At 45.7% G+C, this 18,016-nt stretch overlaps 1 protein-coding gene across 1 annotated transcript in view; it reads right to left on the reverse strand.

The window, feature by feature from the left end:
* Nucleotides 1-10,504, reverse strand: part of ablim2 (actin binding LIM protein family, member 2) — a 47,846-nt gene extending 37,342 nt beyond the window's left edge. The window contains exons 1-3 of the mRNA XM_079758119.1: nucleotides 10,322-10,504; nucleotides 8,929-9,583; nucleotides 2,162-2,365 (exon numbers count right to left, since the gene is read on the reverse strand). Coding sequence (XP_079614245.1) covers nucleotides 2,162-2,365; nucleotides 8,929-9,079 — 355 coding nt within the window. The 5' untranslated portion in view covers nucleotides 9,080-9,583; nucleotides 10,322-10,504. The remainder of the gene's footprint in view (nucleotides 1-2,161; nucleotides 2,366-8,928; nucleotides 9,584-10,321) is intronic.
* Between the last annotated feature and the right edge of the window lie 7,512 nt (nucleotides 10,505-18,016).

Below are 18,016 nucleotides of genomic sequence, written 5' to 3' on the forward strand. Positions count from 1 at the left end.
ACTGGCTACCTCCCAGGCTAGCTGAAACCGACACTAATCCAGACACAGGAGGTGCACGAATATTTTTTTCTAGCTCAATTTGGAAAGAGACTGATGGCTCTGATACCAAGGTGCTAACTAGACAGGGATGTAATCTAGATATTGTCTGTATGTCGCTTTGCATGTACTTACATCCCCAAATGTGGCCTCTACTACCTAACTGAACCTGCCCGTGTGTTTGCCGTTTGACAAACTTAATCCGACAGCAAACTATTTATTTTATCCCCACACCCATCCGGATATTCCAGTCTGTCTACAACTTGAATACTTGAATCGGGTTGCAGTTGACAGCTTCGGAATAGCTTGATTAGTGTGCCATTTTTCTCTCTGTGTGTTTGTGTTAGTGAATGTGTGCCAAGTCAAGTTTAACTGTACTGCCTTTTATTACAATTAAAACCTCCAAAGGGCCCCTTTGCTCCACAAAACAATATAAATAAAGTTTATGTGGGGAAAAGCGAACCGAGAAACGGCTTACATAAGAGGGTTCCCCCTTCTTACTGGGGAGGTCGGGAGACGTGTCTAAAGAATAAGACGTTTAAATAATTGTAACAATTTGAATTAAGTTGAAGTCAACAAGACAAGTTAAGGGAACACCGTGACAATAAACAATTAAACTTTTCTTCAACTTCCCCTTATACCTTTGTATAAGCGTCTAGTAGCCTCTCTCTCTCTCTCTCTCTCTCTCTCTCTCTCTCTCTTTCTCCTAAGACTAGACTTGAATGTGGGGTGCAGACTCGGCAAACATGCTGCGTATTACTGCCTGTACCTCAGCCTTTATGGCGGGCAGCGAGGCAGAGAGAGGCAGACTACAGATGGAGAGTTAGAGGTGGTATGTGGACACTCCCATCTGACCTATGGAAACTTTTTTTTTTGTAAACTGCCTGCCCAGGAGTGTGCACAGATGCGTGTGCGTGCGACACCCCCTACACACACACATTCACACATGAACACAGTGCACGTGTTCATGCGTGAACGTGTGTGTGTGTGTAGGGGTGTCGTCTGATGGTAGAAACGACATGGTATTTATCTGCCTTCTTGGGTGCCGAGCATGCAAGCGTCTTACTCAATATAAGAATTGGAGTCTCATCAATACAATAAAACCTTTGAGTGTTCAATTAAAAATGAAAGAGACAAGGCATGATGTATTTTTTAATGCTTTAATGCTGCTACTTATTTTTTACTTATTTTTACTTATTTCTCCTTCATTTATTTACTTTATCTTGTATTGTTGCTGCTATGTGGCTGTTAAGGAACCAAGCCTGATAATTTTAATCTTTGTGTACTTGTACAATAAGATGTAATAAAATTAATTCTGATTCTGATTCTGATTCTGATGAATAAATAAATTATATTGTTTATTGTTTTCTTCATATTGGCTATCCCGAGATCCCTTCGGTCCCCTGCGGTGACCCCCAGTTTATGCCACTGATCTAGATAAACATGAATATATCATATTCTTGTCTGCATCAGGGAGCTGGTTGACAGGGGTGGGGCTGACAGAGGGGGGGCAATCTGGTGGGGCTGCATTGCTGATGTAAGAAGAAACGCAATAGACTCTGGGGGGAAGCTGCTCGACATTGTGGAGCGGCCTCGCCGGTTGCCTAGCAACCGTAGGGCGGTGTTGATCAACAACAACAGCGGTGGCGGCGACGGACACGAGGCTAGTGGTGAGATACTTGAATGCACGCACACACACACACACAAACACACACACACACACATACACGCATACATACATACTCATACAACATACTCAGCCCATAAAAATGTGACACCTGCATCCACCCATCTCAAACACACACACACACACACACACACGCACACACACACACACACACACACACACGCACGCACACACACACACACACCCAGGAACTGGGTTTGAAGATAATTGGAGGAAACACATCAACTCTTCACTATGAGGCCAAGCCAAGGCTTCAATCCAAAGCTACTGACGATAAAGGAGCAGCTAGGTTAGGGCATCTTGATCAAGGATGCCTACAGGTGCACTCAGACATCGGAGTTCAAACCCAGCCTCTTTCGGCTGGGAGTCAAACCACACAGCCCTAACCGCTGCCGGACTGTCCTTATGACCTGCGTCAGAGAGGGGCCGGTGAGGTACCTTTACAGACGAAGCACTTGATGTGGAAGTGTTTGTTCTGCACGCGCAGCACCTCGCCCTTGCACGGCTTGCCACAGTTCTGACAGGGGATGGGGCCTCCTCCCGTGCGACCTCCACCTGCACCTCCCCCGCCTCCTGCTCCACCTCCTCCCTGCTTGGGCTTTGGCTTCTCCAGAGGGCTGTGGACAGCCTGCTGCTGCAACACTGTGGAGGGGGGGGACAAAGGGACAGAGAGGGAGAGAGAGTTGTTAGATCACAGGTCAGCCCACATCGCATACATAAATCCTAGCTGTATCTTCACCAGCCAACACACACAAACATACGTAAAAACACACTCAAGGGAGTGTAAGACTTGTGCTTGTGAGACTGAGATTGTGGGTGTATGTGTTTCTGACGCAGTTGCAATAAACCAAAAACAAAGCAGTTGTGATCGTGACGGAGCGTGGGCTGGAGGGTGTGGTGCACAATGTTGTGTTAGATTTCATTTTCTGACAGAGGAGAAATATCCTACGCCAACGTCAGTGTTTTCTGTTACCATCTGCGATGAAACAGATCAAGGGGAGGCAGATCATCATCGCCTCCAGATCACCGTGACTACCACTCAGGCAAAACACAAACGGAACACACTGAACTGTTATTACGATATATCGAACATTCCTGCTCTTGTTACGAGACTACTAAGTTCTTCCTTACTTTGAAACACTTCAAAACATTTTTTATAATTTTTTATTGACATGTTTATTTCAAAGCTACTTATACAAAAGAAGACGATAAATCATTAATCGACTAATAATTCATGCAATTAATATCAGTTCTTCCAAACACATGTTTAGCGATGGCTACGATAAGAATTTTGACAGGAGGCCGTCCAACCAAGTCTAGGCTTTCTCAAAGAGAGAGAACAGCTTTGCTTTCTCGAAGAGACGATGAGAGAGAAACCAAAGAAAGAAAGAAAGAAAGAAAGAGAGAGCGAGAGCAGAGCAAGAGAGAGAGCTTTGACAATTGACATAAATTGCCAATAAAGACCTTTGCTATTCATTTAATTGAGATAAGGTAAAAGAGAGAGAGAGAGTGAGAGAATTTAGTCGAGGGAATACTCTCCGACGATGTATGTGAAGGAAGCCTTAGTTTTCTAGTCTTATCCCCTCCAGCCATAGTTTGCTGCTCTCTCTCTCTTACCCTTGTCCTTCCTCTTTCTCTCAAGCCTTTCATCCTCTAAAGCTCTGTCCATCCCTCCACCTCCACTTAGAGAATTTAACAGTCCCTGGACCACATGTTTGTGATATTCATTCTCCAACAGGACTCAACCTAGTTCACCTAATGACTAGTGACGTAGTGAGAGCTCCTTCAACGATGGTCTCTTCCGCAGAGAGGAAGAGAGAGAGGAAACGAGTGTGTATCCTCAGGCCTGTGTTAATTGCTATAGGGAGATCCCTGTGATTTACACACCAGCAGAAGTAACACATTATCTTCACAGCTTTTATAGATCTCACCCAGTATGGGGAAAACAGTGGTTACATTTAGCTATTTATAAAGTAGGCACCATGCAGGTGGTCGTGAGTACGCTATACACTGCATCCATACCTGAACTGACTATGCTAGTTGCCCCAGCATCTGGTTGAACTGCGATGCATTAAACTGTCAGGCCTAATTGTATCCAATCTCATTATATACTCATTATATGATATGCTATGATGTGGCATGATTTCCTATGATGATGATAATGATGAATAATGATTAATCTGGGCCAAAGTGTTTGCAAGACAATCCCACACACAAAACTGGACCCAGACTTTAGACTTTAGTTTGTATTGCCCGTCCCTATATCTTTTTATGCTAATGCTTGCAACTCATCCTAAAGACACATGTGGTCAAGCTGGCTCATAAAGACTGGGATTCAGGAGAGAGGCTAAAACAATAGTGTTGGGTGAAGCTGACTGAAACCACATGATGAAGAGAAGATGAGAAGTACAGAGAAATCAGAGCTGGGCGGGAGAAGATTAGAGAAAGAGAGAGAGAGAGGCTACTAGACGCTTATACAAAGTATAGAGAGAAGAAGAAGAAGACAAGGCGATCAGGTAAATAGGTGTGAGAGTGGATAAGAGCGGGAGAGCCGAAGAGAGAGATAAAGCGAGGGACTGATTGTGACAAAGATGGAGAGAGAAAGCACGAGAGAAAGTAAGTGTGTGTGTGTGTGTGTGTGTGTGTGTGTGTGTGTGTGTGTGTGTGTGTGTGTGTGTGTGTGTGTGTGTGTGTGTGTGGAGTGAGCGGGGGGGTCTCATACATTGCTTAGCTGCTGACATGTGCACCTGTCATAGGGGTCCCGTATCCCCCCAACTTCATGTTAGAAAAACGAATGCACCGCAACGCAAAAAAGGGGGCGAGGCCCCGGAGGAGCCATCAAACCCTATTGGCACAGAAGACGACTTCTCTCCCCTCCCTCTCCCTTTTCGTCCCCCTCCACCCCGACAGGACTCAGCTGTCCGTATCATCAGTCAGCCGCACTCGTGTCTGTCTCAGGCGCCCACCGCCATTGCCGCCGCTGTTGCCGGTGATGATGTCGTTGTTGATCAAAGTTCACAGCAGAGCGCGTGCAGTTTCATTCCCACACAGGGTTTATTTTGGTCACCACCCGTACATTAAATACCAGAGGGGAACACACTTAAGAGTGAGGCTAGGGTATGCAAAGGGGGCACGTAGGAGTTGGTGATGTGTTGGGGCGACATAGCTCAGGAGCGGGTAGAGCGGGTTGACTGGTAACCGGAAGGTTTCTAGTTCGATCCCCGGCTCCTCCTAGGTGAGTGTCGAGGTGACCCTGAGTGAGACGCCTAACCCTGACTGCTCCTGACGAGCTGGCTGTCGCACTGCGTGGTCATCTCCGCCGTCGGTGTGTGAATGTGTGAATGAATGGTTGTAAGTCGCTTTGAATAAAAGCATCAAAAAATCCCCTGAATGAAATATAAATGTAAATGATGTGTAGGGTGCACAACACACAATGAGCCGTTCAGAAAGGAGAACAAACAAATCGAAGGGTTCTGAACCGCGTGGCCGAAAACATGGTGGTTATTTGCATATTTTAGGAAGTTGTTGTATGTAGTCTTTGTCTGTCTGACAGATTTTCTCTGTGATACGCAATCAGCATTCACAAACATGTCCTTTATCGGCAGCCTGCACTCCCTCCCTCTGCTTGTTACACGTGGAAGGTGAGGTTCAACGACTGGCACGCGATCCGTGCCTCAGGGAATCACACTCTCGCCCCTAGAGGTGCAAGTGTGAATCACAGGGGATCGGCGGGAAGGTTCCAGAAATAGAGAGCAGAAGTATGACAACAATTTAGGGGGAGAGTTTAATTCCCTTCATTTACCCCATGCTAACCGATATCCACTTTTATACAAAAAATACGGAACTTCATAAGGTGCTGATATATTTAAAGGGGTACAAAAATCAAAAAAGGTTGGCAACTACATGAATCGTTGATTACTTCTTTTCCAACTAGCATACCAACTGACACAGCAAGAACATAAAGGCGGCCGTATCGTGAGAGAGACAGTCCCATAAGTAACCTCTCCTGGCACCCCTGGACTAAAAATAAGCGCTCCTTAACCCTGACAGGGATTCCGCAGGCCACTGCCACATTCCAGCTATGAAGCATGCACATGGGCCCTTTGACGGGGGCCAGGAGATAATAACGATCAGGTTTCCCCACGACAATGCTTCTTTCGATTGAGCCAACCAACTGCCAAACCTTAAGGAAGTTCAGTTTAAATGCCATGTTCAAATTTGACCAATTGAAATCAAATGTGTATTCCTGTTTCTCCAAATTAAATCGGAAAGACCGCTTGAATTGACAGTATTTTACTGTTTTCGCCGAGAAATTGATCAACTTTGAATGTAGCTTGGGAACTTCAGAACTTTTTAAAATGAAATAGCCATGCCTATTAAAATTGCCCCTTGATATTCGGATTCTGCATTATAGGCACCCCCTCAAGCCCTAGCTGTTGCTTTCAGGGGGGAGAACTACAAGTGGTTTGTCCACAGTCCTGCCGTCACGCGAGGCTAATGTGCGGCTAATGAGCCCACCATTCCTGTTAGTCTTTCTATTAGGTGTTGTATAAGGATCTTGTGCTGCTCTTAACCCTTGAACCTCATCAAAACACACTATACCTTATCTCACACTCTCTTAAGACCAAGGAAATACAACGCAAAAAGGGGAAGGAAGGGATGGGCTAGAGATGTATGGCGAAAACAGAGAGAAGGAGAGGTCTGGGCTCACTGTACAAAAAGATGTAAAATGTTTCAACGACATTGAATCTTTTACCTGCTGTCACAACAAGTCCCTGAAAAAGCAGTTTTCTGCTTCTGTTATGGGATGTCAGGGATGGGCTACTTACAACCTGAGGGCCAAAGAGCTGAGGACCTCTCACCTAATTTGGGTTTGTGGGGGGGGGGGGGCAGCTTGTGGAAGAGCCAGGGTTAAATTTTCTGAAGTTTAAACAGTTCTCTTCCGAAAGACAGGGAAGGGAACACAGAAGGGGAATTTCTGGTGAAAGCCACATTGAAATGTTGTGGCATCTTGCACAAGGATGCCTTTAGGTGGACTGCGGATGTTGGGGTTCAAACCCGACACCTTAAGCCACTATTATCCTTTGTTTTGGGGGGCCCCTCATGTTCTTTAATCTCTTTCTGTGGTTAAAATGTGTCGATCCCTGTAAAATTTGGTCACAATCGACTCAATCGACTTTAACCTTCAAAATATGACTAGCAAATAAGATGGTGATCCATGAGGGGCAGTCAACACATATAAAAGCTAGCTTGAGGGATTGTGATGTTTTATTCTCTTCTCCTGGAGGTGGAAACCCAGGCAGTAGAATCACCCTTGAATTCCACATGGTCTTGCAACACGCATCAATGGAATGTTTGTCATTTTCCCGGGACTGAGTGGTATTTACTTAGGAATGACAGGCGGAGACAAATCAGCATTTTTACATACATTCTCGTCCCTTCTTCTTCCTCTAGCTCTGATTAGAGCATAGCTTGGGAAATAGTTCAGTAACTCGCCGTGCTTGAGAGATAACAGAGCAAATAACAGAGATGTTGACAGAATAATCATAAGGGATGTGGCATGCTAACAAAGCAGCCAACATTATATCACCTGATGAGAGCGGAGGAGAGGAGAGCATAGGACAGCAGAGGGAGAAGAGGAGAGCTGGAGAAGAGGATGAACAGAGATGAACAGAAAAGTGAAGAGGAGAGGAGGAGAAGAGCAGAGGAGAGGAGAGATAAGATGAGAGAAGAAATTAGATGAGCTTAGACAATGCAGAGAATAACACAGGATAGGAGAGGAAAATTACAGAAGAGGAGAGAGAAAAAACGTAGAGGAGCTCTACACCTGCCTGAGAGCAGCTGTGCTGAATAATGCCCTCGGGGTCATGTGATCGCTCCTCGACAGACACTATGACATAGCAATAAACACAACATGTCAATATAAAGCCACAGTCCTTTGTGTTGACAGTCTAAAGTGTGATTGTAAGCATGAGTACAATCATGACGGAAAAACCAACATGACTCAGCATTTGTAGAACAGCATCTTCATGAGAGGTGGAGATCGATTTCTACCACATGTGTACACAAATAATAAGTTGAAAAACTTAATTCCATTGGGCTTCCAAATAGCAACAATGTGACTCTGTGCATAAATTCATTGGATGGCAGTTATTAGGCCGGGAAGGCGAGGACAGTGTCCAACACACTGGGGTACGCCAGGGAGGATTCAACACCTCAGGAATACCGAGGCCAGCCTACCCTGCTCCTCTTCAGTACCCCCAAAACATCACCATTGCCTCATGACCATGTTACCATTAGGTGGAGGCTAGAAGTGAATGTATACTACTTTGCCACAACCCTTTTGTGCAGTTTTTGTGTGTTTAATAGGAAACAGAGTGTATCCAGTTCTGATGTTCTGGAAAATACTGATGTTCTAGCTAAAACCAAACTGCTTTGTATCCTTTATATGGCACAGACAAAGTGCTTTTCATCCTAGAGTTATGACTGGGAGACACAATATGTTAGCTAGACTAAAAAACTGCTTGCTACTCCATTCTCAGGGTACTATATAGGAGTCTAAAAGGATAGCACTAGCTGCTTCTACACTCTGCCTGTGATTGCCACGCCTGGCTACTGCATTGTAATAATACACGCCCATGACAACACACGCTGTCAGTTAGTGTCTAAATATAGCTTACACTGCATATTTTTACGGTACATACCGTTCATAACAGGCCACACACAATATTAATATTAGCTAAAGCAGAACAAGGTTTCTTCAAGGACTTCTGTCGCCCTCGTCCTGGTCAGTCTGTCTGTCTCTCTATTTGACTTCCAGGCGGACTGGCAGACTGAACACAAGGAAGTTTGAAAAGAGTTGGCATCTAACAGGTAGCCAACCATTACACCATAACCCTAGGAATATGCTGCCCTTGCAGGAGACTCAAAGCTTGCGGAGAGACTGTGTGTGCTTAAACACATGTGCAAACGCGACTTAAGCGTGTCATTCTAAATTATTTTGTCTACATGCCCCGGGGAACATAACCACGCAGAACTGGATAAACATTGACATGTGTGGCTCAGGTGTTCCACACCTAAAAAACAGAATCCCTGTTAATATGACCTCGTATTTCAGGTCTTCCAGGTTTCTTAAAACACACATATTGTGGACCTAAGGTAGTGACCTACACTGTAAATTGTTAACAGTTTAGCTTTTAACTTGCCTTGTGAAGACTTGACTTTGGAGAACAGTCCCAGGGGGTTGGACGTTGTGTTTATTGGGGAAACCAGTACCAAACCAATACCACGGCTGCTAGGGAACGTAGAATTGAATGAAGAGGGGGTCGTTGGTTGCATGCTCCCACATACACACATATGCAGTCACACAATCACACCAAACACAGATTCAGACACATACACACACACACCACAGACACACGCACACACACACACACACACACACACACAGAGTCACACAAACACACACACACAGACACACACATGCACACATAGTCACACACACACACGCATGTAGGTTATACATACTATTGCATTCCATCACTGACACATTTAAAGAGCTCCTGTAACCGAAATACACACATACACGCACGCGCACACACAAACAGACACACACCGATATAGAGAAGCAGGATGTTACAAACACCTATAACCAACAAAGTATCTAATAGCTGGCTATTTTCCTCCCCATAGGCCCGCCACCCTGGCGTCCTGTCCGGGGTGGGGAGCCCAACTGGCCCGGCCTCTATGGCGTCAGGGATCTGGGCAGGGGTCCCAAACAACCGCCTTGTTGCCAGGGGGGTGTCGTGAAGGGGCTTTCGGGCGAACCGGACAATATTGGGGAAGCACTCTGGGTCCAGACTGTTAGAGGAACACCACATTATTTTTACAGCTTCTCATTTGGGAATTTCACTGACAGTGATACAAACATGTACATACACATGCACACACGCACACACACACACTCCCTCACACACACACACACACACACACACACACACACACACACACACACTCTAAAGTAACATTTAAGGACAAAATATCAGAAAATACAATATTGGACGACACCAACAATATTTCCTTGGTATTTGTATCAATTCAATTAGGAATTGGAACATTCCTAATGGGAGCAAGGCAGCATATGGACAATATCGGAGACTATTGGTATTCTTTCCTCAGATGTCCCACTGCTGCTGGTTTGTGATTGGTTTATAATGAGCCACGGTGTTTATAAGTGTCAGGTCGATAGTGAGAAGTTGTGATGGTGGTAGCAGCGATTGCATTACAGGGTTGGGGGGGGGGGGCTGTGAATGGATACAATGAGGCATGAGTCGTCACCAATCAAAAGGCGATATAAATCACACAAAATCATCCAATAGCCTAATGAACAGCAAGTAGGATAGGATATGAATAGCCTTCATAGTCATTCCACAGTGTGTGTGTGTGTGTGTGTGTGTGTGTATGTGTGTGTGTGTGTGTGTGTGTGTGTGTGTGTGTGTGTGTGTGTGTGTGTGTGTGTGCGCGTGTGTGTGTGTTTGGTGTTTGTCTGTGTGTATGTGTGTATGTGTCTGGCAGTAAACACCTTCTTTAAGCATTTACCTTTTTCCTCCGGCATGGTAAATTCGAGTCTGATCCTCGTCCGTAGCCAAACGTGTATCCTCGTTTTTTATAAGGGCGGATAAAAAACAATATTGTGAAATCCCCGAAGTGTTCGGTCAGTGTGAGCGGACGGCGACCGAGGAGCGTGTAGCGCTGCTGCTGCTGCGGCACAGAGAGCAACACGAGCTTCACTGTCCGGTATGACCGGCAGGGGATAGAGAGACCTCAGCTCACACTCGGTACTCTCGGTACTCTCTCTCTCTCTCTCTCTCTCTCTCTCGCTCGCTCGCTCGCTCGCTCTATCGTTCTCTCTCTCTCTCTCTCTCTCTCTCTCTCTCTCTCTCTCTCTCTCTCTCTCTCTCTCTCTCTCTCTCTCTCTCTCTCTCTCTCTCTCTGAAGGTATGTCGCTGCTATCTTTTTTTATATTAATAGAAGCTTCTGGAGCTTTTAAAAGGGATGACGGCACATTTTGGAAATCTGTCGCAGAGAGACGCTGATTGCGGTAAAGGACGATCAGGACCGTCATTTACCGCAATCAGCGTCTCTTATCAGGCCTGACCGGTGGCGTCTCCCCCGGCATGGATATCCGCCCCTCCTCCAAGTTAAACTTAGACACCCAACCTGCTGTTTTACTATTAGAACCTGGCCTGTTGTATTCTGCCAATTGCTCTCGGATGACGTCAGCAGATTTTTAGGTGCCCTAAAATCCGCTTCACACTTCAATTGTCTGTAATGTTTTAAAGTGCATTTGACGTGGGGATGTTCACATTGCACCTGTGTCTCATTGTCAATAGATAGACATGGAAAGTTCCTTTTGACTTTTTATATCAGATCAAAACTATTTGAATATTTTTTTTCCTGAAAGAATGTCATCAAAGGCAAACATGTCAAACAACAACGAATGATGGGGGGGAAGATATTAAGTGAGGTTTGATAAGCCTCGATTGAGGCCCTCTGGGGGCAGACTGTTCAGACACACCGCAGAGAACTCTGGGAAGAAGAATGCTGCCCCATTGTTTTTACAGCTTGTCAGTAGGGAATCTACAAACCTGTACTTACCCATGCATACAAGCTCACACACACACAGACACACACAAACTCATGCAAAATGTATCAATTCAATTAGGAATTTAACATGGGAACTATTCTGTCCTTTTACTTTTTCTCGGTGGTTCTTTCCTTATTCCTTTCGATAAATCAACTTTAAATTGCTTGTAAAATAGGTTATGAACTATCCGTCCATCCCACATTACTTTTCTTCTTTCATGCATCCATTGGAATTCAGAATAAACAAAAAATCCTGTTGATATGCAATGCCCTATAAGGCATTGCAAGACCTCTCCCCCCGTGGATGCGCCTTGGCTGTTTTAGCCCCAGCCCTTTGGGACCCTCTGGAATCATCTTCCTTGAAACTTTGAACCCTTTTAAGCCGCTTCTAAAAAAGTATCTTTATAGGCAAGCCTTTCTATAGATCTCCATCCCTCTTATCTTTTGGCTGGTTTTAGTTTGGTCTGTTTCTCATTGTGCTGTTTTATATTGTAATACATTTACTGTTTGTGTGTGTGTGTGTGTGTGTGTGTGTGTGTGTGTGTGTGTGTGTGTGTGTGTGTGTGTGTGCGTGCGTGCGTGCGTGCGTGTGTGTGTGTGTGCGTGCGTGCGTGCGTGTGCGCGCGTGTGTGTTAAGCACCTTGTAAATGTGCGTTTCAAAAAGGGATATATAAATAAAGTTACACACACACAGTTAACACAGCATGGCCACGCCTGTGTGAGAGAATTGCAATTGGATTGTGCCCGTCGTGGGCGTGTGCCCATCATGGGCGTGTGCACGTTGAGGGCGTGTGCACAATGAGGGTGTGTGCACGTTGTGGCTGTGTGCACGAGAGCGGAGAACCAAAGAATGCATTACGCACTTTTTCACCCTTTGAACCTGACCAACAGCATGTTAAACTCCTGCTCGCACACAACTCTTATCTCACTCTCTCACCACCCACACATATACTCACACAACAACATGTGATGATGTAATTTCCGATTAGACCTCGGCATGTTTAAAAGGGTGTAGCATTGAATATGTGTTGGGATTCAAGCTGGGCTCTTCATCCAGCCGCTGATCGGATTGGTTTTGTGATCGATGTACAGGGAAGTGAGTTGAGGAAGATAGCCTACAGGATCTCTTGTTTATCAATGTTCATGTCTATACCTGGAATGTAAAACCCCACAAAAGAATAACGTTGATTTTTCAGTTTTTCCACTAGTGTTGGGAAAACCTATTGTTTAGAATGGGGATTAAGTTTACTAGACTCTTGCCATTTCAAATAAATTATTTCAAATCCTCACTCCAGTCCCTAAAGGCAACCACTACCTTAACACAAAAAACACTCTTTCAATATTCAGAAATGTGGAAATGTCAGAAAAACACACTCGTGCTTAATTTCCAATCCCCGAACCTGAGACATTTTAATATGTTGACACAAAAAGCCCCTAACCATCATACCTGTATTAACACAAACAAAATGGCCACTGTATATAAGAACTATGAGCAAGCACTGTGGTACAGACAGTACAGACCCCCCCGGCCCATTGGACTACAACAGCACAGCATGCAGCAATTATTCCTTCAGTAGTGTGTGAGGTCACCTGAGGGTAATGGTGATATTGTTGGGAATGTCCCCACAAAAACAATGAAACAATATTGTTTTGTGGGCAGGCTGAACCAGGAGCATTCATTAGGCCCCGAGCCAGCCGCTCCAACACACCAACGAGTACAAGTGAGGACCTGAATGAGGACGTGCCACTGAAGCGCCAAAATCACGTACAACTTTAGTGTCTAAGTGCACTGTGTGTATGTGAGTGTGTGTGTGTGTGTGTGTGTGTGTGTGTGTGTGTGTGTGTGTGTGTGTGTGTGTGTATATGTGTGCATTCACGTGTGTGTGTGTTTGTGTGTGTGTGTGTGTGTGTGTGTGTGTGTGTGTGTGTGTGTAGGGGTCTGTATTGTAGCTGATCCTGCACCAATCTGCAGAAGAGAGAACAAGAACATAGTCGTGGGAAACAGAAACAGTTTTACAGCCAATTCTGCACCAGTGACTGCTTCACCTCCCACATTTAATTGCTAACAAACTAGACCTTCCCCTCTGTCTGCATGTCTGTCTGTATGCCAGTATTCCAGTATGTCTGTCTGTATGCATGCCTGTCTGTCTCTCTGTCTGGCTGTTCCTTTGTCTGCATCTCTGTCTATCTGGCTGTCTGGCTTTATTTTCCCTACAGATCGGCCTGGCATTTCCAGGCAGATGTGTGGACGTTGCACATGATTTAATTACATCCCCAGAGAGATATAGAGAGAGAGATGGGGGCAAGAGAGAAAGTGAGTGCATGACACAGAGGAGTGGGGTGCAGTCCGCCATCGCACTCCTATGACTCCCAGAGCAGGTGTTGCAGCAAGCGCCCTGTTGCTCAGCATACTTCATCATCTTGACACTGAAGAATTGGAGTTAGGATAGAGGTCAAATAAGGGGAGGACGGAAGGCGGGAGGAGACATCATGGAGAGAAAGAGAGAGAGAAAGAGGAGGTGGAAAGTGGAAGTGGAGGAGACAGCACCCCCTATGGGAAGATTGCATTCATCCATAACAGAGGCAGAACAGGCAGAGCTCTGTTTACAATGTGCACGTGATCCCATGTTCAATTGAACTGGGATTAGCCTTACACACTGTACTGTGTATAGATCTTCCACAGGTGAGAGGTTAGAAAGAGAAAGAGGACAGAATTAGCCTACATTACACAATAAAACGATCTATTTAAAAATATATGAGAATATTTAGAAGAACATGATGTAGTGCAATTGGTAAACCTAATTGAGAATACAATTCTCCTCATAGAAATCAAAGATATTATAGTACAAGGATCGATAGCATAGAGACATATTATAAAGTACACTTATGAGCAATCTCCTCTACCAGATCACTGTATGGCGATATTCAGATCATTACTCAGTGAAGGTCATTGAGAGGCCACTCCCAGTAGGCTTGTCATGGTCTTCAGAAAAAGGGCCTTATGAACCAAGCGGTTTCAAACTCTACCTGGATGGGTAATGAATGCGGAAATCTGAAATCAGTCCCCACAACCAGCAAGCATGTAGAACCAAGATAGAGCCAAGATGGCCACTAGGTGCATAAGGCCCATTGTGAGGACAAGACCACTTCAAACAGGGCTGCAGACCCAGGCAACGCTAACCACTTCCCTGCTGGGAATATTGGGAGGCAGGAAACTGGGATATCGGATTTGGGGAGTAGGTAAAGGATAGGGGCATAGAGAACCCAAAGGAATGTCCCTACCCTCTCTCTCTGTCTCTATGTCTCTTTGTCTCTCTCTCTCTCTCTCTCTCTCTCTCTCTCTCTCTCTATATATATATAAGGCAAGTCATGCTGTTTGTGTGTGTGCGTCCATCTGTGTATAATATGGATAGACTATATGCAAATGTGTGTGTTCTTCTTGAATCTGATCATTTTGGAAAACGAAACAAAAGACACAGTGCACTTGAAGTACCATAAGACCACCCCTATTACCTGTTCAAGCATGGGGTTGTCTCAGGGCACTTCCGGTACCCTACCCTAAGTCCTGGGCCTGAGAATAGGGTTGCTCCACAGTGTAGTGCAGTATTCGTGTGCATACTAGGTAGACGTGTGAAAGAAAAGCCAGTAAATTGGAGCGTTGTCAAGATGGTGCATGGAGAGAACGTGTTACCGACCAACATGCCAGAGCTCCTCCTCAAACGTGTGCCGGGCGGGCTGGTTTATCCTGTGTGCCCTGCTCATTAGCTAATGCACCCTGTCCCGGAGTCTGGGCAGCATGACTCGTGGGAGGTGTGGCAGCTAAAACCAGCCGTCGATGACACACTTTACAGTGAGGTGGGGATCAGACAAGGAGGCACGTCGCTAGAAACACAGCCACGTCGGACGCCTTGGCGAACCGAGTGGGGCTACGTGCCCGACGGGGTGGGGGGGGGGGGCTAAATGGATTCAAGATGACTTGAAGCTCTTGCCTCGCTGTGCTACTGGGGATGCGCATAAAAGTTGAGAATATTTTCACTTTTATGCGCGTCTAAAAACGCTAAAGAAGCGCGAAGCACACCGTACCGCGGGATGACAAAGGTTGCGACGGCGACGGGTTCTAGAGACGCTCCTCTGCGATATCGGCCGTCTTACGGTGTAGAGGCTTTATGCTTTATGCTGAAGACTGTTAGTCCGGCTATAACCAGACCAAGCCAATCGTAGAATGCACGTTGGTCTGGGGAAGCGGCCATCATTTTCTTCAGCACAAGAGGCGTGATCAACGGGCCAAGTTCAATTGACTCTGTACGCGATTGGCTGCTTGCAGTCGCTTCCCTGTCGTCATTGTGTTAAACCAGCCAATAGCGCGCCAAGGGGAAAAGCCAGCTTGGTGATTGGCTCCCGCAAAAACGTATCGGAAGCAGAAAGAAATGTATTGCTCTTCTCCAGAACCTTGTGCAGAGCAAACTCAATTTGCCGGAAGAATGGGTGGGGCAACCCAGGCTAGAAGACTGTTGCTGTGTTCCTACAGATAGTATAGATCAGGGTCTAGTCTCAAACTCAACTTACCTGGGGGCCGCTGGAGGTAGAGTCTGGGTCAGGCTGGGCCGCATCAAGTATTCCACACAAAAAAGGAGCACAACTGACCCAATCAAAGTTAATGATCGGGCTATAATTAGATCACGTTGGCTATGTAATCGCTGACAACAGGGGACATTTCATAGTCGTTGGTGGAAACCGGGACATTTTAGCGTCCTTTGGCTTTTGTCGGGACTCAGGGCACGCAACTCAAAATTGGGACTGTCCCCGCAAAACCGGGACATCTGGTCACCTATCACAAGTGATAAAAAAGCGTGGCAAGCCGCTCAGCAAAAATGTGCATTTGACAACATCGGGCGGGCCGCACTAACACTAAACTTTGATGTCAAGTAGGGGGCCACAAAATATCATCCAGCGGGCCTCAATTGGCCCCCGGGCCGCGAGTTTTAGACCCCTGGTATAGATAGATACTGTAGATCAGGGGTCCCAAACTCAACTTACCTGGGGGCCGCTGGAGGTAGAGTCTGGGTCAGGCTGGGCCGCATCAAGTATTCCACAAAAAAATGGAGCACAACTGACCCAATCTAAGTTAATGAGCGGGCTATAATTAGATCGCGTTGGCTATTTTTTCGCTGAAAACGGGGGACATTTCATAGCGGTTGGTGGAAACCGGGACATTTTAGCATCCTTTGGCTCTTGTCGGGACTCAGGACACGCAACTCAAAATTGGGACTGTCCTGACAAAACCGGGACATCTGTGCGTTTGACAACAACGCCCGGGCCGCACTAACACTTTGATGTCAAGTAGGGGGCCACAAAATATCATCCCGCGGGCCTCAATTGGCCCCAGGGCCGCAAGTTTGAGACCCCTGCTGAAGATAGTTAGATCTGACTTAATAATGGTTTTTCTAATGGATAGAGTCTGCTAGTTGGACTAGTGACTGTAAAGCTATGGGCTACTGGAGGGCAGGACCTGATTTATTGAATTTGTTTTATAGTCCTGGCGGTACGAGACACACACACTCTCACACACACACGCACACACACACACACACACACACACACACACACACACACACACTGTTAACAAGCTTAGCTACTTTGACCACAGTATGAGCATTATACTGAGAGAACTCTCTCATTCTCTCCCTCTCACCCTCCCCTTCTCTGTCCCTCTCTCGCTCCCTCCCTTACACATCCACTCTCTCTCTCTCTCTCTCTCTCTCTCTCTCTCTCTCTTTGGGGTGTGTCAGCACTACAGTTTTTCAGCAGAGGAGGGATGGAGAGAAGGAAGTGGGGGAACGGGCAGGCCCGTAACCAATGGAGACAGGGCAAGGGGAAGGGATGTGTGGATGTGTGTCAGAAAAGTGTATCCCAGACATTACACTGGGACAGCATCGTAGAGGGACTCTAGACCACTTGGCCTCTCTATCTCATTCCCTCTGATCTATATTCAAATTAGCTGTTATCTTTTTTCTCCTTCGTTTTGCTCTGATATCCCTTTCGGTCAGCTTCAGTTCTATCATTTACTCACTGATTGTTTAAGATACCTTTTCCCTCTTTCTTTCATCCGTTCATTGGTTCTTTCTTTCTTAACACGTGTCTTAAAATGGAAAGGCCACACATGCAGACAGTCTGTAAGTAATCCAGTGAAATGTCAGGACAAACCTGAACATTTACCTGACATGAACGTTACTCTTACAGCAGTTCCACGTTTCTAAATGAATATAATCCTCTATCCTTCTGAGAAAAACATTTTAAATTACATCTGAAGTTCTCCCTGAAATAACTACTCATCTAAATATAAAATATACAAATGGGGCCACGGTGAGTGGAGGGGTCTGGTTAAACTAAGCAGGCCTGTCATTAAGTCACAGCACAGCTTCCTGTGCGATGGAAAACCAAGCCACAGAAAAATACTTTTTGGACTAGATGGAAAAGTACTAAGAACTCAGGACAAGGTGTTGATAAAACTGATAACTTCAATACACGGCCGTATCTGCGGTCTTTTTTTCTAATTCTGTACACCGCATGGTTTATTGATTTCGGCAAACATGAGCAAAGGTCATACAGAATGATCTTATCCAAAGTGGATAAGATTCAGAGACATGA

The sequence above is a fragment of the Pollachius pollachius genome (assembly GCF_949987615.1).
Source record: "Pollachius pollachius genome assembly, chromosome: 20".
Taxonomy (NCBI): domain Eukaryota; kingdom Metazoa; phylum Chordata; class Actinopteri; order Gadiformes; family Gadidae; genus Pollachius; species Pollachius pollachius.